This window comes from Osmerus mordax, chromosome 7 (genome assembly GCF_038355195.1).
Source record: "Osmerus mordax isolate fOsmMor3 chromosome 7, fOsmMor3.pri, whole genome shotgun sequence".
NCBI lineage: Eukaryota > Metazoa > Chordata > Actinopteri > Osmeriformes > Osmeridae > Osmerus > Osmerus mordax.
In genome coordinates this window covers 16,514,945-16,539,760 of record NC_090056.1, presented here as the reverse complement: position 1 = coordinate 16,539,760, position 24,816 = coordinate 16,514,945, and the positions used below count along the sequence as shown (strand labels likewise).

At 51.3% G+C, this 24,816-nt stretch overlaps 1 protein-coding gene across 7 annotated transcripts in view; it reads left to right on the top strand.

The window, feature by feature from the left end:
• The window catches only part of rerea (arginine-glutamic acid dipeptide (RE) repeats a), a 121,175-nt gene that overhangs the window by 70,506 nt on the left and 25,853 nt on the right, over positions 1-24,816 (top strand). For 5 of the 7 annotated variants that reach the window (XM_067239613.1, XM_067239612.1, XM_067239610.1 and 2 more), the window contains 3 exons: positions 18,351-18,456; positions 19,632-19,728; positions 20,886-20,990. In XM_067239613.1, coding sequence (XP_067095714.1) covers positions 18,351-18,456; positions 19,632-19,728; positions 20,886-20,990 — 308 coding nt within the window. Of the gene's footprint in view, positions 1-18,350; positions 18,457-19,631; positions 19,729-20,885; positions 20,991-22,480; positions 22,596-24,816 lie in introns of those variants that run through there. The other 2 variants (XM_067239616.1, XM_067239615.1) reach the window with 1 other exon arrangement.

Below are 24,816 nucleotides of genomic sequence, written 5' to 3'. Positions count from 1 at the left end.
TTCACAGATGTGTATGTAGATGGCGTGATGCAGATTGTTTGCCCAGATTCAGTAATGGACTGTGTTTGTCTAACACGGCAGCCCTGAGATCTCCCCCAGTCTCCAGTAAACACACACCCCCATATGGCAGCGTGATAGCAGAGAGCCTGCGCGTACATCAATCCAGCTGAATAGGTCTGTAGAGACAATAGACTTTGTCTAGGGGGGGGGGGATGAATGGGCTCTGATACAATGTCTATGTCACTCACTCACTCTTCTGCTCTCTCTCTCTCATCTATCTGTATCTCTCAGTCCAAACAACCTACAACCCTGACAACCTAATGATTGTAGCTTGTGCAGCCATACACACACTTTTTGTTGTTGTTGCTGTTGAAGCTTACCGTACTGGTTTAAATGTAAGCAAGATAACACCCTACTGGACCCACAGGAAATGCTCATCCCACCCATCAGAATAGGTTGATCACAACAGCCTTCAAAAGTAAACAATTATCCAACTATACTGACACCTTAATGATAAAAAAAAGAAGAAAAAAAAGACAAGAAAATGCATGTGAAAATATGTGCTTCTCTATTGAAACAGTACTTGGCAGCCCGGAGTTAGCTTAGCAATGAGATCAATGGCTTCCTGGCACCATCCATTTTTTCCTGGCCAGTGTATGGCTCTGTGAAGACAGAGTGATTTGCTGTTGTTTCTCTGATGGAAAGCAAGCAAATTATGCCCCCGCCCCCCGCGGTGATGAAGCACCCCTGCTACCCGCCGCTGGTGAACACAGGAAGCACGAGTATTACACGGCAAATGAATAGCCCGTGTTTTTCTTTCAGCATGTCCAGCCTGGCTGAAGGGCGCTATGGAAACCATGCATGGTGGTTTACACAAGGACCTGTCCTGGCAGACTAGTCCCCCACCTAGAACACTCTCTCTCTCTTTCTGTCTCTGTCTCTCTCTCTTTCTCTCTCTCCGTCTCTCTCTCTCCGTCTCTCTCTGTCTCTCTCTCTCCGTCTCTCTGTCTCTCTCTCGCTCACGCTTTCTCTCTCCATTTACATCATCCCCCCCCCTTTTCTCCCCATCTCCCACGCTCTCTCTCTTCCCCCCCCCTCTCTCTCTCTCTGAAATGCAATTATGGATCAGTGAGCACCGCCATCAGTCGCACTTCTTGTTAATATTTATCGAGTGGAGCACAAGCCGCTGCCATCCTTCCAGAGGGAGGGAGGCTGTAATCATTAGGGCCAAAGTGGGTGTGTGTGTGTGTGTGTGTGTGTTCAGCTCTCCCCTGTTTTCCATGGTCCACTCGGCTCCTGGAAGCGACCTGGCACATTCACAGGCATGAGCATGTGGATGTGAAGCCACACTCACAAGTGGTGTGTGTGTGTGTGTGTGTGTGTCTATGTCTTTGTGCTCTTTCAGAGGAGGCAGGGGCTGCAAACAGACTTGTCCATTGGGAGGCCTGGTTTGTTCCCTCTGTTTTTCCTGTTCATGTGAAATGACAGAGGCTGGTTATTTTTGCAAAACAATGTGACAACCGGAAGTGTTCCCATGCAGTCGTACTTGTGACATGTTATGGAACAGAGCATCTTAGCGGTCTGCTAACGGGTTGCTACCGGTAGTACAATTCTACTCAACAGGAAAAATTAATTCCGGATAGATTAGCCAGCTTTTATTTAAGGGGTAAATAAAACCCCTCCCCTCTCACTAGACACACATAGTTAGAAAGGCTTTTTTAGTGCAGCTTTTGCAGTATCAGCCTTGCCCCCCCCCCCCCCCCCCCTCTCCCGTAATGGCCATGTTGATTAATGTTCCTCAATGAGCAATGTGGGTTGTTTTCTCTTTCCACCTCCCCCTCCCTCCCTCCATCTCTCTCTCCCTCCATCTCTCTCTCCCTCCATCTCTCCCTCCTTCTGCGCTCTCTAAATTCCATTGAAGGAGGCATTAGTGCTTTTCTTTGTAATGACATTAGGTCCTTAAACCGGTGAACGCTGAGCCTCAGTCCTGAAGGCAGCAGCTGCTTTTTCCAAGCAGGCATTTCTCCAAGCCCAATCCCCTGTGTCTGTTTGTGTGTGTGTGTGTGTGTGTGTTTGAGGGAGAGAATAAGAGACAGAGCCTCTCTCTAGTGTCAGTTTGCCTGGCTGTTGGTGCATTTTTAAAGACTGACATTTTCCAGGGCAAACCCGCACCTCTGGGTGTGTGTGAGAGCCTCTCTTCGGGGAGGCGTTTAGATTGATTGTACACGCGGGCACCGGGATGAATAAATAAATACATCCAAGTAACAAGGTTGAGAAAGCGACACCCAGGAAGCTGAGCAGCTCGTATCAGCAACATAAAACCATCTCTCCTCCTCTCCCTCCCTCTCCTCCTCTCCCTCCCTCTCCTTTCCTTCTTTTTGGACAGATAGTCGTCTCTCCCTTCTTGTCTTCCTCTCCTTACGCGTTTGCTAAACGCTGCTATGGAAACCAGTGGTTGGGCGAGCAGGGTTGCCTGTCTTCTTCCCCCTCACTCTCTCCAAGGGGAGGGGGGCTAGAACAAGGGCTGGAATCAAAATGGAGGTGCGCGTTTGTGTGTGTGAGGTCAGGGGCAGGGCTGATGGAGGGCTATGTACTGATTACCTTCACAGCAGCCTCTGAACGGAGGAGGTGGAGGGGGGTGGGGGGGGTGTTGAGACTCAGGCCATAACATTTTCATAAGACTCCTATGTCTCAAGCTCAATCAATAGCAGCCTCTTGACACACGGCTAAATTATTAATCCCTCTCTCTCTCTCTCTCTCTCTCTCTCTCTCTCTCTCTCTCTCTCTCTCTCTCTCTCTCTCTCTCTCTCTCTGTCTCTCTCTCTCTCAATCTCTCTTTAGTTTCATTAGCCTGGATTTACCTTCCTAGCATTGTAGCCTTTGTAACAATCACACGCACATATATATGCAAAGCAGTCGAAATATTGTGCCTCAATCTCTCTCTCCCCCCAGCCCCCTCTCTCTCTTGCACATCACAAGTCAAATTGCTTCTTCTGATGTCTTCACTAACATCTGAGGGGAAGTGCTTTGCTCCTGCACCGAGCACTACGTTTTATGTTTAACGGATTAAAAAGACAGAACCCCCTTATCAGTTTTTTTTTTCGGGGCTTTGATGAACGAGAGAAAAACAAACGTAACACAATCCTAAGCAAGCAGGTAACATTCAAGTCCTTCTTTAACGCCTTCCAGCCGGCCAATTGCGCTCATTGTGGCGCGGTGGTAATCGCGGGGTGTTTTTAATTATGATAACCGCGGTCTCTTCCAACGCACTTAAAATGGCGGCGTCCTCCGTGGGGGTTTTGCACACTAAATGAAAGGGTAGGGGCCTTTGAAGTAGGCTAGTGTCGGAGGCAGAGCACAGCATGCTGCTGGTTGGGCTGTCTCACCGCCTGGCCTCTCCAGGAGAGGAACCTCCAGCCTTCCTCCCCCCCAGACCCCTCCTCCTGCGTTTCAGGATATTGAATGCTATCCCCCAGCCCGCTGGCCACATGGACGTCCCTGTTTAGGAGGGGATGCATCTCTGGCCTGCACACCCAGCGCCGGGGTGCGGAGGAACCTGACACTAAACACATTTGTGTGGATTGGTCAAGCTTTAATTGGATTGGCCTTGCTCTGACACGGAAGGCTAATTTGAGCCCCTCCCTCCCCCACCACTCTCTCCCCCCTCCACCGCTCCCTCCCCCCTCCACCACTCTCTCCCTCCTCCACCACTCTCTCCCTCCTCCACCACTCTCTCCCTCCTCCACCACTCTCTCACTCTTCCACCACTCTCTCCCTCCATCACTCTCTCCCTCCTCCACCACTCTCTCCCTCTTCCACCACTCTCCCTCCATCACTCTCTCCCTCCTCCACCACTCTCTCCCTCCATCACTCTCTCCCCCCTCCACCACTCTTTCCCTCCTCCACCCCTCACGCCCAACCTTCAGTCGCCTCTTCATCCTTCCTCTCTTCCATGCCTTCCCCCCCGCACCCCCCTCCCTCATCTCCACCCCTCCATCTCTCCGTTTAAGTGGTTATCTGGAGTGTCTCACTGCTGGTTCTCAGTCCCCGGACAGTGTAATTTCCAGCTTGTCCAAAGTGTGACATGCCAATAAAAAAAAAAACGAGGGAGAAGGAGAGAGAGAGAGAAAGCCGTGGAAGTGGAGATTTACAGTGGGATCGGGTTCACACGCTTCCATCCCCCCCCCCCCCCCCCCCCCCCCCATTAAAGCACACATGGTGCAAATTAACTCCCACAAACCTCCAGTGGGTGGAGGGAGGGAGAGAGGGGGGGGGGGGGAGAGAGGGAGGCCAGGGGCATCGGCCAGAGAGGAGGAAATGTTCAAGATTGTTTGGAGGGCCTCAGGAATTCCTCCAGCCAGTACCTGTAAGCCTGTGTGTGCAGCAGGCGCCTGTAGCGTGGCTGCCTCCTCCGTGGCCTCCACGTCCAGCCTGCTGGAGACACACTCAACAGAGCCCTCCGCATCTCTACTGTGACCAGGCTCCGTGGAAGTAGAGCCCACGCGTCTGCTGAATGTGTGCCACTTCACACTTGTGTAGTCTGTCCTCAGGCGAGTGTAAAGGTGATACTGGTGGAGGCCCACGCTGAGGCGTCTCCGCGCTGAGGCGTCTCCGCGCTGAGGCGTCTCCGGGCTGAGACGTCTCCGGGCCGAGGGGTCTCTGGGCCAGCCACCGGCTGTGGCCGCTCGGTTGCATGCGCCTTGATGGGCAGATCTAAATAGAGTTTGCCTGTCTGTCACTGGGAATGGGATCCTAGGAGCTGAGAGCCTCTCAGCTGCATGGGGAGGGGAAGAGCTCGACTGAGCGCGCTCACACACAGCTGTATACAGTCCTGTATACACAGTTCATTTCACACACGCACACACACACACACACAGCTGTATACAGTCCCGTCTACACAGTTTAGTTCACACACGCACACATACACACACACACCCTTCATGACCACAAACCATTTTGCAACCCAGGGACCCTCCAATCCCAGGTTCTTCGCACAAACCATGCAGTCATCACCTCACTCTTTCTCACACTACCCCCGTCCCCCCGTCCCCCGACAGAGCCCTCCCACATCCCCCCCGGCTCCAGCCCACTATCGTTTCCACCGAGGGTCTCTGGTGCTACCAGGGAGTTGTGTACCTCTGCCTCGATCTTTTCCCAGCATGCCATAAACACACATCCACAATGTCGAGGACATTTGCCTGCATCACAGCCAGGGCTGCCGTGCGGTTCACAAGCTGTGTGTTCCTTCCTTTTGCAGCTCAAACGCTTTCTTTGTTCTTCTTTTATGGGAATGTGCTTAACAGTTTGGCAGCACAGGCTCTGGGTTTCAACTGAGCATGACTTTGTTTCTGCGCGACACTGCCTGTGCCTGCTGAATAGAGGAGCCACTGTTATTAAGCCTTACTGTTCAGTTAAGCTGAGCACCATCTTAATAGGATTGATGTGAGAGGGGGGAAACGAGAGGCTCAACTCTGGAAATCATTTTTCTGTTCTCTGTGTGTGTGTGTATGTGTATAGTGTGATTTTTTTTTCATGGGGGGGGGGGGGGGGGGGGTGCCTTTGATAGCATCAATAGTTGCAAGGCAAGCTGTTGCACTGTGTCCAAATTCATATCCTGTAGCATGGGCAAATTACTCCCCCCGCCCGCCCCACCTCCTTCTTCCGTGCAGAGCTTAATTGAAATAATCCCAGACTGGTGTTTGATATCGAAGGGGGTAACCAGAATCTCAAGGATGTGGTATTACAGCCAGGGAGAGATGTTGCAATGCTGTCAGACGCAGCTAGCCCCCCACAGCACCTGCTATTGAACTTAACAGCCCATTTATGGATGGCTGTAATGCCCTCCCCATTTGAGGGTGAATAACTCTTTATAGGTTTAAGATAAAGTAGTAAGCTGCTGCCGACCCCATCATTTTTTTTGCCACACTCACCGTGCATCTCACCTCCCCCCCCCCCCCCTCCGCTCTCCTCTGCTGTCTGGCTGTGTTGATAAATCGGCGCCTCAAGGCATGCTGGGAGTGCGGAGGTGAGGCGGGACGGTATTGATGGCGAGCCGGCACGTGGACACACACGTCCAAGGCCGAGTCGCACTCTGATGAGAGAGGGAGAGAGAGAGAGAGGGGAGGGAGAGAGAGAGAGAGAGGAGGGAGAGAGAGAGAGGAAGGAGAGAGAGAGAGGGGAGAGAAGGCTTTGTGTCCTCTCCTCTCATATTCTTCTCCTCTCCTGCTCTGCCTTTTCTCCAGGTGAAATGAAATGATTTAATGGGCCGCCCCATCAGGGGAGGGTAATGGAGTTGGTGGACGAGTGAGAGGGGCTCTTCATACCTTGAGCGGGGGCTGGAGGTGGAGGGGGGAGCAGGGGGGGGGGGGGCTGTGATTGAGACCCGTGTCTGTCTGAGTGAAACTTCCTGTACAGTCACCGTCTCCTTAGCTTCACTTGCTCTGTCCCCGGGCATATCCCTCACCCACACACACAGCCATGCCCCTCACTGTGGCACTCCTGGCTTTCATACACACAACTCCCACTCGCGCTCTGTGGCTGTCCTTCAGTGAGAGCTTGTTCCCAGAGCCGTGCCTCTCTGGCAGATGGGCTAGTATCTGCTGCATGATACTGATGGGTTTTCAAGCCGTGCGCTTCCAAGAAGTGACGGCTTGAAACGCTAAATCAGCGCTAAATCAGATCATCTTCCCGTTCCTTGTGATCATCGCAGGCATTACTACTATCCTGCTGTCTCACAAACATCTTTGTAAAAACGTACCGGTGTCAACAGGAGGCTGATTATTCCAGTGTTTGGGTCACACATCCAGAAAATTCGACTGTTTTGATGACAGGAGAAAAGAGCTGCCAATGTGCCGGGTCTGTATTGACCAGGTGTGGCCTGAGGTATGTTATTGCTGATGGCCTCAGTCTGGTCCAGGGACGCCTTGATAGGAGCTTCAAAACAGGAGGTAACGACCCAGCTGCTGCCCTGCTAGCACATCTCCTTGAACCGTGTAGCACTGCGTTCCGGCGGCCATTTTAGACTGTGAGCAGCTCCTTGCTTGCTCTCCCCCCCCCCCACCCCCCACCCCCCTCTCTCTCTCTCTCTCTCTACTACTCTGCATCGTTTAAAAGGTTGAAAGCACAGTAAACGGCGAGAGGACGTTAAGAAGAGCCGTGTTGTGGCTGTGTACAGCCCGCTCACACCTCAACACTATTCCGGCCACTCGGCAGTTTGCAGTAATTAGGCGAAACGGTTTGCCGCCGCGGCAAAAATGACATTTAAATGCCAAATGGCAGCAAGGGTGTGTAATAATATCCTCCGCTTTATGGCTTGTTGCTTTTCCTCCCCCTGCCTGGCTGCGGCGGGAGCTAGCGGGGTGGCTGGACTAGGGCAGGGAGGTTTGCAGCCCAGCTAAGTGGCTACATTTGTGCCGTGTTTCACCCTGGCCTCTCCAGCAATGCCGCCCACCCCGTCCACCAGCAGTAGCGCGCGGCCGACTGTTAGCAATCATTAGACTAGAGGGGGAAGCCATTAGGAGGGTCGGGGGGTGCTTAGCCTAGCTGGCGGCTAGCACGTTGCGTCCACTGTGGAGCAGGATCTGATAGTCCGTTGTCAAACGCTCCTCTGTTTGGATGTCGGTCAAATGAGAGGTGGAGAAATGTCTGGAGGGATGTGGGAAGTGTTGAGTGGGATGGGGACAGTAGAGAGATGAGGATGGTAAGCTGAGGAGGGTTAAAGGGTTCTTTTCCTCCACTCTGATGCAGCACCAAGACAGGGAAGGATGTCGATTTCCTCTCATTTAATGAAGTCATCAGGCCCCTGTAGCTCTGACTCACTCAGCTCTCTCTCTGTCAGAGGAGAGACTCCCCCCCCCCCGCCTCTCTCCCTCTCTCACTGCCTCCCTTCCTACTCCCTCTTGCTCTCCACTGACCAGCCACAGGCTAGCCTTCCTGGAGGTGCCGCCTCCGCCCTCGCTGGCCCTGCCCTGTGTCTCGAGGTGTCTGCTGCCACGCTGCCATGCCTCCAGGCCCCTCGTTAGCGCCCGGCCCGGCCGCAGCCGTTGGCCCCGGCCCTCTTAACGTGCGTCCACGCAGATCCTCCGCCCGGCGATGAAAGGCTCTCTGTTCAGCAGCAGCTCTGCTTCTCTCTCAGACAGTTAGCTTCCCGTGGCTGCACTCTCCTCCCACCCCCCACCCCCCCACCCCTCTCCCAGAGAAACGCATGCATGCTAGGGATGAAGGAGGGAGGGTTTGTGTGTGTGTGTGTGAGCAGTGTGTAATCACTCCTTGCTGGAGGGCTTGGGGCTTGGGGAGAAGTAGGATCGATGCGGCAGGGTATGATGAGAGAGAGAGAGAGAGAGAGAGAGGGTCGAGTGATGGTAGAGCAAGAGGGGTAAGGCTGATCGATACCCCAGCAGCAGGGAGGGGTAATATCCTCCATATGCAGGTCTGGGGGCAGGGAGGGAGGGAGGGAGCAGAGGAATGATAAAGAAAAGCACACACAGAGGGAGGGGCAGCAGTAAAGGGATGCAAATCTCCTTGCCGTCAGTAAACAACAGGCTTTGTGTCAATCACACGATGAAGTGGCGCACTTAGTATTCTCCTTCGCTTGCCGCCCCCCCCCCAACCCCTTCCTCCGGATCCCTATTGGGTATTGTTTGCTAGCAGCCGCATGCCGATTGGCCCATGCCAGGGAAGGGGGGGGGGTAGTTGGCTCTGGGATGATAATACATGGGCTGCCATGGCGATGATGGCCGGCAATGAGGAGGGGTCATCAATAACCTCGCCCCTATTATGTAGATGGGGCAGGGAGAGGCATTGTCTTCCAGCACGCCTGTCATCCCTCCATATGTTGTCACCATTGATCACCCTCGTTCATGAGCTCCGTCTTCGGATCTGTTCCGGCACCTCCCTCCCTCTCTCTGGCTGTCGGTCGTGAGGAGACACAGGACGCCATGCTGAACCACTGAAAACATGGAGGTGGAAACTTGTTTGTGGTTGGACAGGGAGTTGGACCCCTCCCTAAACCATATGGTCACATTTGGGCTCAGAGAGAGAGAGAGAGAGAGAGAGAGTGTGTGTGAGTGTGTGTGTGGTGGGGCGGAGCAAGGGGGGTTGATCAAGCTTTCTACTGTATATTGGTGTACGTGCACACGTGTGTTTGGCAGCTGAGCGTGTCTGTGTGTGCACGCGTGCACTCCATAGCCCATTACATCTCATTACATTGACCGAGGCTTTTAACCAACAGCCTTGTCGGGGGCCATCAACATTGTGTATGTGTTGCCTACACGTAGTGTGTGTGTGTGTGCGTGTGCTCTCTGTGCATGCTAGCTGAAAGGCTGGCGTCCATTACCTTGGAGGGGCGGCGGTGGGGGCGGAGAGGGGGGGAGTGAGCTGATGGGAGGAAAGCTCCGACTCAGAGACAGGGCCGACCTCTCACCCCCGACGGAAAAGAACACACTCGCTCACACACACACACCATTTCCCTGCCCTCCTCGGCGGGTCAACAGTCATCCCACTCTCCTCGCTGTCAGGCAGCTCAAGCGAGTAACTCCCCGTCTACAGCAGAATCCTTTACCTCCCCTATCAGCCCTCACTGCAGGTTCACAAAGCAAACTGAGCTGTGTGTGTGTGTGTGTGTGTGTGTGTGTGTGTCTGATTTACAGGCACACAGATGGGAGGAGAGGGCTTTGATGTTCCTAGCTAGCAGACAGAGATGTTGATGTGTGTTGCTCTGCCTCTTTGTCTCTCACGGTGGGCGCTGAACGAGGCTCGTTTCAGTGTCGTGTGTGTGCGTGTGTGTGAGAACGATAATCAATATATTTGACAAAATGCGCTTCTTTATGAATCTTTGTGTGGGCGTGTGTAGGTGAATTGATCTTGGTCACGTCTTGTGTTTGTTCGCACATCCACACACCCACACACGCATACACACACACACACACGCACCCACACACACACACACACGTTCCTCCCTGTCTAGACACATGCTGCCCAGGCCTGCTCCAGCTCTGTGGCTGCTGTGTTTGTGCAGCTGTGTTGTGTACAATACAGAGCTCTGTTAGAGCCACCCCCGTCCAGTCCTTTCTCTCTTCTCCTCACGTGTGTGTGTGTGTGCGTGCTCACGTGTGTGTGTGTGTGTGTCCGCTCACTAGTACCTATCCACCCTTGGCGTGGTCTGCATGCACATTCTTATTTGCAAAAGCGTACATGTAAATGAATATGCTGATGGTGTCGGTTAAAGGTAGACATGGGCTTAGGTCAGTACTGTACGCCTGCCTGCCTGCCTCTGCCCCCCCCCCCCTCCCCCCAGCAGGACGGTGATGCATGGCTCTCTTTGGCCAGGGAGCCTGCTGCTGCTGGCGACCGTGTCATCACCGGAGAGACAGGGTCACCTTGACGGGAGGGAGGGAGGGAGGGGGGGGGGGAGGAAGGGAGGAAGGTAGGGAGGGGGGGGTAGAGGGAGAGATTGGCATCTGGAGGAGTGGGGCTGATAAGACAATAGAATCCTGGAGCCACTCAGCAGGCTTTAAAGCTCCTGAGTGCATCCTCATCATAGCTGCATTGTTCTACACGCACACACACACACACACACACACTATCTCTCGCTCTCCCCTCCATCTCTTATTTGCCCTTTACATCGGTGTGTGCGTGTGCATGAGGGTGTCTGTGGGTCATAAATATTCTTATCAGCTGTGTCTGCGTGTGAGTAAACTGAGCAGACAGCCTAACAAACACAGCAACGCCTTCTCTCTCCTCAGACACAGCCCCTAACAGCTGCTGTTACATAAACCCCCCCACCCCCCCCCCCCCACACACACACACACACTGCTCCCTCTCTTTATCGACCCCTCCCACTTTAAATACACACACCCCATCGGTCCTCACCTTTCTCACACTGCAGAATTTAAATGACCCCAACATTCTTGACACGTATGACACACGCGCTCATACACACACACGCACACACATACACACACGCATATACACGCACACACTTCTACACGGCATTTTAACATGAGACGAGCCTCCTTCACTTCATTCGATTCCCCCTCACCACCCCCCCCCCTCCTCCCAGGACCCCCATGCACAGAGCGGGGGGCCGGGTGGCCGGGGGCCGGGGCACACCTCCAGCCTGGCCCTGTGCAGCTGTGTGCACGGCACTGCGTCGCTGCGTGTGCGTGCGCACGTTACTGTGCGTGTGCGTGCGTCCCTGCGGTGTGAGGGCGGGGGGGGGGGGGGGCACACTGGATCCCCTCGGGCCCCCTGGCGATCGGCTGAGTTGGCTGATCGATTAGCCCTGGCTTAACCAAGCCTTCTCATTTCCTGTCCTGCATCACGCCACTCAGTCACCCCCCCCGTAACCCCCCCCGCTGGGCTGAGGCCCGGCCGGCAAGGCAGCCCTGGAAGAGGAGACGCTGCCTGGGTATAGTTTACACACACACATATACCTTACATGTACACACACACACACATACCTCACATGTACACACACACACAGCCCCTCTCCTCCCACACCAGTCAGTATGAAGCTTCATTAAAGTGTGTTCCGCCGCCCCCTGCACGTGTGTGTGTGTGTGTGTGTGTGATCCACTAATTGAGATTATTGAAAGGATTCATCTTCCTCTAAACCGGCCAATGCTAACAAGGCTAAGGCTAACAGGGCTAATGCAGCTTCATCAATGGAACCCAGGGGATGGACCGCTACGGCAGGCTAATGACGAGCATCACTCTGGCTCATTGGCCTCAGATGGGAATGAAGGGCGGGACAACGGGTAAAACAGGTGCTGGGAGAAAAAGAAACTACAGCAAAAGGCAGAGAAAGAGAGAAAAAGAGAGAGAAACTTGAAAAGTGCTTTCAGCCTCCCGTGTCAGCTGAGTGGGAGTTCTTTATGCGAGGCGTGCTAACCCTGGAGAGCCCAGAGAACAAACCCAGCCGTGCTGTTATCACCAGGAGGCTCTGTTCATCTCCCCTAAAAGGACAAGCTCTGCCGTGCATACACCGCGCGCACACACGCGCGTCGCACAAACCAAGGGCTCTGTTTATACCGTCTGTGTCTTTTGAGGCACGGTCGTTTAATAACAGGGAAAGAATGAGATGACACGGCGTCTGTGTATGAGGAGGGGGGGGAGGTGCTCTCTGGTAGTTATTTACCCTGTCGTGTGTGAGTGAGAGGAGCGGGGCTTGGCGCCGGAGCCCAAGACGCCTCTCTCCGAGCAGGTCTTCCCCCTCCTCACCCTGCCTGGCAGCCGTGCCCCAGCGCCTGGTTAGGAGCGCGCTCTCGCCTCGCCGCCCGCGTGCGGCCGCGTGTTCGCCCGCGTGTTCGCCCGCGTGTTCGCCCGCGCCTACGTGTGCTTGAATCCTAATGCCCACGCTATTCCTTTTGTCGGCGGAGATGATTACATTACAAGAGCGTGTTGTGCCCTTCCCTTCCTCCCTCCCTTCCTCCTTCCCTCCCTCCCTCACTCCCTCCTTCCGTCCTCTCTCCCCTCCCATGCTACGCACGGCGGATGCTAATTGGCCACGGCTGCTCGCTGGGAGAATGCGGTCCGCCAGGCAGAAAGCAAAGCAGGTTGCGCCGTGTGAGGAGGGGGACAAGCACGGGGAGGATCAATACCAGAGAGATGGAGATGGAAGGAGGCATAACAACAGGAGCATCCTGAGACTGGCCTGGGCCACGCGTAGACTATCAATGCACAGCCCAGGCTAATCTCCCCTTCTTCCCCTCCCACTGAGGTCCTCCATCTTGGAACACGCACACCACACGCAGGCTCCTCAAGCCCTCTTGGCTTCTGGTTGCCGTGTTCCAACGCCTTTCTCTGATGCTACGGCTTGCTGCCTTTGATCTCGTCACGCTAACTGTTGGAGCCGGCGTGTCGGCCTGCGTCAGGTCATGACGTCAGTGTGGAGAGGGAGAGACTGCGTCTGGTGTGACCAGGGCTGCTGTGCCTGCGTGTGGCGTCTGGTGTGACCAGGGCTGCTGTGCCTGCGTGTGGCGTCTGGTGTGACCAGGGTGCTGTGCCAGCGTGTGGCTCGACGGCGCTTTAGCACCGAGGTTCTAGCTCTGGTTCTAACCCCGAACGAGCAGACTCGCAGTCTTGCTTAATGACATGTTCATGTTACAGTTGTTATGAGGACCTCAAAGGTTGGCCTCCAGCACTGAAGAAGAAGAAGAGGGGAGACTGTGTGTGTGTGTGTGTGTCTGTGTACGTGCACATCCTTGAAGCGTTGAGTGATCATCTGGAGTGCTGTGACTCTTAACTGTGTGAGTGTGGCTGTCATTGTGAATATGATTACAGCCTCAGCCTCGGTCTAATGGATTCAGGGGAACAGGAAGCAGATCTTAATTAGTATTATCTGTGAGCTCAGTGTGAGTCACACACATACAGCCCACCCCCCATTTCCAGTAAAGCACTGCACACACCAAGATGAAAGACACAAGGACAAGATAGTATCGTTTATGCCTAGCTGTCCTGTTCGTTAATGTGCTACAGCAAAAGAGTCAATTGAAATGTGTGCGCGCGTGCACGCGAAGGTTTTCGAAGGAACAAGACAGGGAGAGGTGTGTGTGTGGGGGTGTGGTATATATGTGTGTGTGTGTGTGTGTGTTTACTGCGACACTGAAAATCTCCCCACTTTGAAGCAGCTAAGGCTCATCAAATCCAGTGTAGGCCAGGCTGACAGATGGGCTGACTGTGTTCAAAGTGAGAGGAGATTTAATATCTAAATAGCACAGGCAGTGAGAGGGACACCCGGTGTAGAGCTGCACAAAGGTCCTGACAGCGCCCACCATCACAGCTGGGACCCACTCCCTCCCCCCTCCCTGCACCTTCCTCCTCCCCTCCCCCCTCCCTCCCTGCCTGCCTGCCTCCCTCCATTTGTTCCAGCTGACAGGTGAAGGAGGAGTAATCTGTACACCGTGTTTACCGTTATTTGTCTGACTAACATCACGGTGTAGTCCTTCAAGGTGTTACAGCACTACAAATCCCAGCCAGGCAGCATGGAGAGGGGGAGTGATGGGGCTGATTCAGAGGTGCCGTAGCTCAACACTGATGTCCTCTCCCTGCATCCTGAACTCTGTCCGGGTTTGTTTTCCGTGGCACTCAGTTTAAGAGGCCGTTTTCTGGTGCGGAGACACACACATACTCTTACACACTCTGGAACGCACAGTGCACTGGCATCTTGTTTGATTTGGCTCTCTTTTTCTTTTTTGGCAATCGGCAGGATGTTGAGGGCTGTGTGAGCAAGGCAGACCTCATGTCCCTCGCAAGAATGATTGTGCCTGCGCGCTCGCTGCACGCACACAGATTGTGTGTGTGTGTGTTCTTTGTCATCCAGATGGCAGTGCTTAGAGAGTGACTGTGCTGGCAGAGCGCTCTCTCTCTGAGGCAGCAGTGAGAAGCGCAGGGCGGAAAGCCCTCCCAATCAGATCCATCATCTTTGTGTGTGTGTGTGTGTGTGTGTTTGTGTGTGTGTGTGCACCCTCGTCCTCCGCCAGCTCTCCCTCCCTCTCTTAATCATATCATGTCGGAGCAGCAGATTAGTCCTCCCAGATCCCATCTCTCCTTCTAATGCTACAATCAAGCTTTTGTTCTTTGTTTTGGTCTCTCTGCAGCAGGGGGAGGTTAAGGCACTTCAATCCGCCTTGAACGAGACGGTTAGCTCTGAGCTGTCAGTTTGACACAGCCAGACGTTAGCTTAGCCCCCGTTCCAACCCCAAACCAGAAACTGGCTCCATTAGCACAAGCTAAGTTCGCTAGCTCTCGGCCATTAGCCCACTAGCAGGGCTGTACTTCTGTACGCTGGTGTGAGTGTAGTGTTAGCCCTCTGCCGAGGCTGTGCTGGGCGGCTCGTCAGTCTTAGCTGAGGCTCCGCTGGGGCTCTGAGGTGGAGCTGCTCTGTGTTTGACCTCCCTCCCTCCTCCTCCCGCTCCGCTCCCCCTCTCCTTCATCAGGGTTTAGAATCTCCACTTCCTGCCTCCTCCGCCACCTCCCGAGGAAGTCATAGATCCTGCCCAGAGTAGCCTGCTGATGTCATGGCAGAGGCAGGGGGGGGCGGGGGGTAGTAGTTAGTGCCTGGGCTCTGCTGCCATACGTAAAAAAAAAAAGGAAAGAAAGAAAGATTTAAGAAAGGGAGAAAAAAAGTGTATGAAAAAACTAAAATAAACACCCGCTTCCTGTTAACGTGTGGGGGGATTGGACCTGAGGGGGTCTGGCTTTGCTTAGCCGCTAGCCCCTCCCTGCCTTCGAGAAGTATCGCTGCAGTGTAGCACTGCTCCCCCGCTTTGTCATGGTAAAAGGCAGGCTTCCAGCATCCATGTTTGAACAACCAGATGTGTGTGGAGAGAGGGGGTTGGCCACTACTGCTGTCAATCAATGCTCCCCACCAATAAACGATCTTGAGAGGGGGTGGGTTTGGTGTTTAAGATGGATATGGACTGTGTCGAGGTTTAGAACCTGACCAGACCAGAGACAGGGGCCCTTTGATGCAGTCTGCTATACAAGGCTTAAGCTGACTTAGTCACCACCACTCTGCAGCCCCTCCCCCATAACCCTGTTCCCCTTTCTCCCCTCCACATAGAAAGAGAGGAGGGGGGAGGGGGGGCCGGCCTCTCTCAGAGTCTTTGTGGTGGTGTGGTTCTAACACAGGGGGGGCACAGTCTGGTGCACACAAGCAGTTCAGGACAATGTAGACTGCACTGCCATTACAGAGCCCAACACTTCAGACAGGCAGTGTTCTCTCTGCATGTCCAGGTCTACACCCCCCTAAACGACCCTACATTACTCTAACCTAACCTACCCTAACCTACCCTATTTTACCCTAAACTACCCTACATTACTCTAACCTACCCTAACATACCCTAACCTACCCTATTTTACCCTAAACTACCCTACATTACTCTAACCTACCCTAACATACCCTAACCTACCCTATTTTACCCTAAACTACCCTACATTACACTACCGTACCTTACTCCCCAACCTACCCTACATTGCACTGCCCTAGCCTACCTTGCATTACACTACTGTGTCTTACACTACTTTACCCTGGTCTTCCTCCTCCCCTCCCTACTGCCACCCCAAAGGGAAGCAAATCATGTCCTCTGCCAAACAAACAAAGATGGCTGCCACAGACTCTCCCTATCCCTCTGAAGGCTGAGCCGTGGAATGTTCCTAATCAATTCAGCATTGTGGCTCTGCCTCCCTCCTCCTCCTCCTCTTCGTCCTCTTCTTCTTCTTCTCTGCCTTACAGCAGCTTATCTCGTCCGAGGGCTTTCCTAACAGACCTGCAACAAGCGCTCCATACTGATAAATATCTATCTATTGCTGTCGCCGGGATAACTCGTCAATTCAGACGATTTCGGATAGGGAAAGTGTGTGTGTGTGTGTGTGTGTGTGTGTAGCCCGCTGCATGTGGCAAGCATTCATGTTTTGTGTGTTCACAGCAGGTGTGTTCATGTTGGCAAAGCCTTTGATAGTATTTGTAGTTTTTAACAGCCTTAAAAGGAGATGTTTAGGTAGCACGCTGGTGGTATTTACTGTGTCCTAAACACTGTATTATGCATGCAGCAAGATGTAGGTGAGCTCTGTGCTAGTGCCAGCCTGACTGGAGGGAACTGGCTCTTAGTTAGCTTAAACGAGAGATTAGGTTGTGTGTGCAGAGACCAACCGGGTAAGATCTTGACATCAGTGTGTGCGTGCGTGCGTGCGCCCACAATTCTGTGCCTGTGAGGATGTGATTTTGCGCGAAGAATGTGTTTGTATGAGAGAGTAAACTGTGTGTGTGCATGCAATTTTGTGTGTCAGTGCTCAGGAATGTGAAAGCCCTCCAGTGGGTCTCTGGTGAGGCCCTGTGATCAGAGCTGAGTGAGAGGCAGAGATGGAGGTGTTTAGCTGACTGACTGACTGACTGACTGAGCCTGGACGCGCTAAACAGCAGCTGGCACACACATACACACTCCCCCCTCCTCCAGAGCATGTTTGGGAAGGAGGGATGGAGAGGGGGAAGAACTGACAAGCAGGAAAAAGAAAGAGAGAGAGAGAGAGAGAGGTGGTTTGGAAGAATGGGGGGATGATTTGCTTGGCTGCATGTGCTCAGCCCCCCTAGTTGTACAACAGAACAATGTACTCTAAAGGCTTTAAATATCTATACACTAACCTCATGCTTCTCTACACACACACTCTCACAGCTGTATAGTGCAGCTTGCAATGGACTGATTCCAAGCTCTCTTTGATTAACATAGCTCCCTCTTGCTCCTTCCCTCCCTCTCTCTTCCTCCCTCCCTCTCTCTTCCTCCCTCCCTTCCTCCCTCCCTCTCTCTTCCTCCCTCCCTCCCTCCCTTCCTCCCTCCCTCTCTCTTCCTCCCTCTCTCTTCCTCCCTCCCTCTCTCTTCCTCCCTCCCTCCCTTCCTCCCTCCCTCTCTCTTCCTCCCTCCCTCTCTCTTCCTCCCTCCCTCCCTCCCCCTCCCTCCCTCCCTCCCTCCCTGAGTGCTGTGGTGGTTCTGTGGGCTGTATGCTGGCAGGGCAGTATCGTGCAGCCCTGTTAAAGATGGCTGTGATTTCTGGCTGCTGCCAAAGGGCTCTGTAGCAGCGGCGCGCCCGCCTGTGGTCTCTTTAATGTTCTTTTAAACCCTCACAACGGTCAGTTGGGTTTGTGTGAAGGCACAATAAATATTTTATACCGGCGGAATGAAAACAGTGTTTTGCCCTTTCGTCCCTCGCCCTGGCCCTGGCCTCGGCCTCCCTTTTTTCTCTTTTCCCTTTTTCCCCTCTGTTGACTTCCTCTGGATGGCCGTGTCTCGCCTCAGTGCTGCCCCTTGCTGGTCAGTGGGAGGACTTGCAGGTCCTCACTTACTTGCACTATCACAGATGGCCAGTAGGTGGCAGCACTCATAAAGCAGCTTGACAAGGGATGGAGGAGAAAAGGAAGAGCGGTCCATTTTCAAGGGGTTAAAACCTGCGAGAAAGGTTTCGATACAGATCTTTTCACTTGACACTACAATGCTCTTATATGGTCAAACATCTGAACGATTTTTTCATTTTACGGAGGGAGAGGACCAAATTCCGAGCCTCTGCTGTTGCCCCTCTGCAGACTTCCACACATGGGCATCTCACTGTTTACTTTATTAAAACACTAAACACTCTCCAATCCCTTTTTAATTGACTTGGTTTCACTGTGGGCTCTCTGGCACCAGCCCTCGCCAATCATAAACTAGCTACAGCACCAGGCTCTCGTTTGCCAAGAGGCCAATTTGTGACGCTGTTAACAAACAAATGATGTCTGTTTATTTTATTGCATTTTTTTTTTTTCTCCTTCCCTAACACACACTCTCTCTCTCTCTCTCTTCCTCACCCTCTTTGTGCTGCAGAGTAAACGAGACCATCTGCTGATGAGTGTGAAATGGTACTACCGCCAGTCGGAGGTCCCCGATTCTGTCTACCAACACCTGGTGCAGGATCGCAACAACGAAAACGGTGAGCGCCTGTCACACACACACACACACACCTTTTCAAAACGCACACAGGTGTTCAATGAAACATGCGGATAAGCCAGTGTGCACACACACACACACTGACACATACACACTGACACACACAGACACAGCATCCAGTGCTGTCCTCTCTGGGGACGTGAGACACTGTGAACTGCATCTCAAACAGTGGCCCGTCTCACCAGAACCGGTCGGATCCGCTCTCTGTTCCCTCGGCAACAGTCCTTCAGGCCAGACAGTGGGACTGTCAAGTGCAAATAACCTGCACCATATAATGTGGCCCTTGAGCACGCACTCCCAAAGCATCAGCAGAACGGAAACCTGCTCGTACACACACAGTACACACACACTACTAGTACACACAATCTGCTCCTCCTGATGGAAACGGTTGTGAAGGAAAGCTTTCATTCTCTATAATGAAACCACTCAAGTCTTACACACACACACACTTTGTCACATGCTCTCCCTAGCTGCTGCAGCAAACATACCTGATGTTGGCTGAACACAACCGTGTCTTGAGGAAATGCTTTTTTCTGCTGTTTGCGAAGAATAAACCCATTTCAGCAAAACAAACTAGAAACTATGCGTTTATTAACTCCATTTGAATGGTTTTCTCAGCTGGCTGTCCCAAAGCCCCACTACACTACACCACACTACAACTCAGGTCATTTTTCACCTGCCTGTCGTGCCTCATTAGGGGAGTCAGGTGGCTGAGCGGTTAGGGAAGCGGGCTAGTAATCTGAAGGTTGCCAGTTCGATTCCCGGCCGTGCCAGATGACGTTGTGTCCTTGGGCAAGGCACTTCACCCTACTTGCCTCTGGGAGAATGTCCCTGTACTTACTATAAGTCGCTCTGGATCTGAAGAGCGTCTGCTAAATGACTAAATGTAAATGTGCCTCTTGGGTGGCACTAATGGATCTTGACCCTGCGTGGGCCCTGTGACCAGACCACATCATCAGGCCCTTATTCATAGAAAGACGTCACAGACAGAATCATGGGTTGTGATTCTGACTTTGTGTCTCTGTGTAAACACGATCGTATTGTTCTACTTGGTGCACAAACAAGAGTGTTTTGGGTAGTTTTCTGTGTGTGTGATGTGTCGGATGTGTGTGTCCCCTGGCCTCCTCCTTGACACCATGCTCTTGTTCCTCTCTTCAGACTCAGGCCGTGAGCTCATCATCACTGACCCTGTGGTCAAGAGTCGAGAGCTCTTCATCTCTGACTACGTGGACACTTACCATGCTGCTGCCCTCAGGTGAGCACACACCGAACATCACCCACTCACGAGTACACACGCCCACACACACACACACTGGGGAAGGGACTTCTAACTTAGTGGATTACAAAACATAAAGCCAGTTGTAGGTCAGGGGAACAGTGCCCTACCCAGAGCTGGCCCAGGTGTCTCTGCACTTTTCCTGAAGCCCGACCTCCGTAGACCTTCTCCCTAGACCATAGACTTCCCTACTGCATTGACCTCCTCCCTAGAACCTTTCTATAGACCTCCGAGAGCCCAGTCTGATAGCCACCAGGCCTTAACTCTCCAGTCTGATAGCCACCAGGCCTTAACTCTCCACGCTTAATACCAAGAACAGGGAGGACAGGCATGCTTATTGTATCGATGTGAAACCAGATATCCCTCCCTTGCACTTGTGATCCTCAGCCCCCCACCTCCTCCCCTCCACCTCCTCCCGTTCTGTTAGTTCCTGGCCCCGTTCTAACGAAAACCATCTGGAAGCAACTGTAGCAGCAGGCACAGTGCAGAGCCACGTTTTAGAGAAAACCGCAGATTTCAGGGCAAATTAGCCACAAGTTCTCCTGCACAGAGCGTCCTTTGATTTGACTTATTATAGGAGCTTTAGATAAATGCAGGCAGGGATTCCAGCGGGATGCTGTAATGACCCAGCTCCTACCCCTCCCCGACGCGCACACACACAGACACACTCCTTTCATCTACTGTGGGAAGGTACTGTTCTTCTGTGGGGCTGTCTCCAGACCCCTGATGCCTATTATTTCAATAGGCCCAGACACTGTGCTGGATACTGAAATGGTATCAAGATGTGGGCTTTGCAGGAAGCCTAGGGCTCGTTGTGTGGTAATACTGTCAGGAGACACACACACACACACACCACACACGTGTTGCAGGGCCCATGCCGTGTCTGCCACACCTCATCCACCTGGGACGAGGCAGGGATGACAGGTTCAGATGGGGTTTACAGGCCCCGTGGCTGCAGCCTCATCCCTCACGGCCGAGCCAGGCTGACAGCCGGGCGGATACCTGCTGCTGGATGTGTCACCTCCAAGAGGGCGAGCCCAAAGCCGCTAATTAGCATCCGTGTAGCACTGATATCAACAACGTGTTTGTGGGTCCTTTTGGATGAAGACTAATGAAGCTTGTTTTGTCCTTCACAGGGGGAAATGTAACATTGCCCATTTCTCTGACATATTTGCTGCCAGGGAGTTCAAAGCCAGGATTGACTCCTTTTTCTACATCCTGGGCTACAACCCAGAGACCAGGTAAGAAGTACTGTGCCTAACTGTGCTGCCCCAGGTAGTAGCAGGTTAGAACACTATTCTGGGAGGAGTCAGGAAGTCTTGAGATTATTGTTCTCCTGAACTACTAAGTCGTTCTTGTGTTAAATCAAGAAAGGATGTACATGTAATTGCCTCCCTTACATTATATCAGTGCTATCATATATATTCACACAAGTACATGTTAATCATACTTCATTAGAACGCTGGACTGATGTCCAGTCTACACCATCATATTTTTTTATAACAGCTCCGGTATCAATTTTTTTATGTAAGGTATAAAAAGGTATTTAAAAATGTGGGATTATGTAAAAGAAACATTATTCTCTAGTATGCATTCTAATATCTCTGTATATTTATATCTGTATTAAAGGAAGGCAGATATGACAGCAATCATATATTTTTTCTTCTCACAATTTTAAGCTAAGAAGCAAAAGCAAATGTTATGTAATTATTACTGACAGTCAATGGAATGCTGGTCACCAAGCATTTGACAAAAATCTGCATGTTTGCTTCCAAAACGTTTGCTGTGTGAATATATCAGTGTGGCATATCTTAGCAAAATGCACACATAAAATGATGGTGGATCATAAAGAATATAATCAGTGTTGTGATCTGGTTATCCAAATATAGTCTTTACTTAGTGTTTTCTCTTTTTCAAAGCTCCAGGGCTATTATACTGTCCTATCATATATTCCTCAGACTAAACAAGTTGGAGGGTTTGTGTGTAGCATAAAAAATAGGACATTATTGTTATCCAATATTTCTTGTTATTAGCATGACCAAAGAAAGTCAGTAGGTTTGTTGCTTTCAAAGAACTTGAATTGAGTGGCAGCCTGGACTCCTTTCAGTTACAAATGAATGCCTACTGTATGTAAATTCATACAGTAGGCATTTACATTTACCCCACAGCTCAAGGTGCTACCTTACGTTTTCACGTGTTGTATCTTGAGAAACGTTTGATACGTGATCCGGTAGAAGTTAAATTGGAACAAATACCTGCAACAACAATGCAGTCTAACTGGAACTAGTTACATTGTGTCTCATTGTAATAGCCATGTGGAAACCAGGGTTTTGTTACTAGAAAACCAAGGGGGTTATGCTGTGAGACCAGCTTCAGTTGTTCACAGGCACACAGCAGTCGCTGTGATGCGTACCCGTCTGTGGTTAGTTAGGAACCCCCTAGTTCAGGGCCCCACTCAATCACAGTCTGGCGCGCCCCTCCCCTTCTTGCTTGTTTGGAATGCTGAGCAGTATGTCTGCAGCCTTGCAATTCGGCCTTGTTTATGGAGCAGACATTCGAGGAGAGATGAATTCCATACCCTGCGTGTGTGTCTGTGTGTGTAAGGTCGTAGCACATGCTCAGTTGTGTCTGTAGAAACGGGAACTGGGAACGCCGTGCGTGGAGTCTGAGGTCACAGCACAAGCTCCGTGAAACGCTCTCCGAGCGAATGCGTGCTCCTCCATTTTGAGCACCTAGTAATAGGTGAGAAAGGAAGAGTTTATTCCCAACGAGCACTGTAGGCAAGCTGTCAACATCGAGCCTAAGAAACTGGTATCAGAAATGGACGACTTGTTCAGTCCTCGGAGGTAGGTCCATTCTCGTGTTCAGCGATGGTACCGCTAGTAGCTTTCATCCCTCTGTTAGTCGCGACTTGGATGCCATCCGTTCTCTTGTTTATCTAAATAAATGTAAATAGTTCTACCGAATATATATATACTTAACAGACTGCATCAAGTCCGTCAAATGAAAAATACGTTGAAGCTGCCTTGTTCCTTTGTAAATGCATCATCGCAAGCAGAACCGTTATCGCCAGTAGCCAACATAACCATATTGTGTTTGATGTGGCAGCGATAGGTTCTTATGTACCGTTTTTTACAGATAATATCAGCATTGCATGCATACGCTTCTCATTTTTGTTGTATTTAAAACGAGAAAACAGTTGATTGTCCTGACTCCATTTTGCAGCGCTCTGGCACTGTGCTCTCATGTTTACAATCGTGATGACATGGCGTGGGGAGAGCAGGTTTGCATTGTGTCCCCTCTCTCAGGCTGAGAAGAGTCTTCTTCGTGGTCTTCAAGAAGAATGTGTGATATAGTGTTGGTGCGTGTGTATATCCAGCCCACAAAGTTTTGGGTTTGCACTGTTATTGTAATGTTCCTGAAGTGTTCCGTCTCGTGCAATGATTGGTTGAAATTGATGGAAGGGGCGGGGTCTGCATTGATTGCACGCAGTCACTAACTTTGTTGATGTTTGGGTTACAGCTATATTAAAAGCTCACCTTATTGGTTGCATTTGAAATATACTAAATACACTTTTATTATCTAGTTGTATTTTCACTGGTTGTTAGATAAGTAAAAAAGCATTCATGTAAAAAGTCCTTAATACAGACAACAAAGCAATGCATGGAATTTGATTCCTTTCAAAAGTAATGGATATGCTTTTGTTTTTTTGTCAATAAATATCCATCAATTTAATAAGTCTTTGGTTTATTCTCAACTCTAGCAAAGACTAAATCCTGATAAGACAATGAATAACCATGCACAAATTGGTCTGTATTTAAGATAAAAGATGTGCCACTTCAAAGTCAACAGGAAATGCCATTATTATATCATACATCCTGTTTCATATCATTAGATGGTTATTAATCAGGCTTTGGCCTTATTTGAGATATTCTGGTGGTAGGTGAATCTCAACACTTGTACTTTTGGACCTCAACACCTGTAGATTATTTTGATCTCATAAACAGTTACTTTTAACTCCATTGTTACTTATACTTGGTCAGTGTATATAGTGTTTACTCAATATTTGTGTTGTGGTGTCTACTGTCTCACAGTAAGGTAATCCGGATAGATGAGTAACATTATCCCTGTTTGATATCTGCTAGTCTGCAGTGCACTTGTTTTTGCCCCAGTCAGACATGGTTGTTCCCAGACCATGTTCTACTATACCTGCTTACTTCCTCACTCTCCTTCCTTACTCTGTCCTGCCATGTGTTCTGTCTGTGGTTCAGCCAGACTGACCTGGGACCAAGTAGGACCTCATGTTTCTGAAAATCCTATCCGGTTTCAAATAGACACTAAAATGGCGTACATTTCAAATGTTCATGCGTCAGTCTGGAGATCTTCTCTGTGGGGTATCAAATTAATTAAAAGTTGTTTTCTGTACTCCAGGAATTAATTAGTCGAACTATCCTAAACTCTCGTTGTAGTTTAGAACCAGTAGAATTTCCATCTAAAGTGTAGCAATCAATTTATTCGGCTCTTAAGTGCAGTGTGAAATTAATTAGTTTAAAAAAATCCCAAACTGGGGAGATTTCTGTAATTCAATCAGTTTGAAGTGCGAGGACAAGTGCTTGAGTCTTTACTTCACTTCAGAAGTGGTCTATGTCTGCCCTGCAGGGTCTCAAAGTGTGCACACCTTTTCTGTTGCCCAGCCCTGACTCCTGACTGGCCTCACAATCATCCTGATAAGGAGCTGACTGTTGCCAGGCAGAAATAAAGGCTGGCGGTCACTGTGCCCTCCTAAAGCACCGAGGCTGACCACTTCACACTCTCGTGTTGGCCTCTCTCTCCCCCCCCCCCCCCCCCCCCTCCTGGCTCTTTGCATCTGTTTGCCATATTTTATTACAGTATGGAATATTCCTCTGACAACCCAGCACTCTGTGAGGGTGTTAAAGTCTGGGGCATGGAGAAGGGGAGGGGGTCAGAAATGTTCTAGTCTGGGAGCTTGTGGTTGGAGGAGCCCGGAGCAGGCGGAGGCTGTTAGCTTCTGCCTCCTCAGGTTTCAGCCAGGTCTAGTCAGCCAGG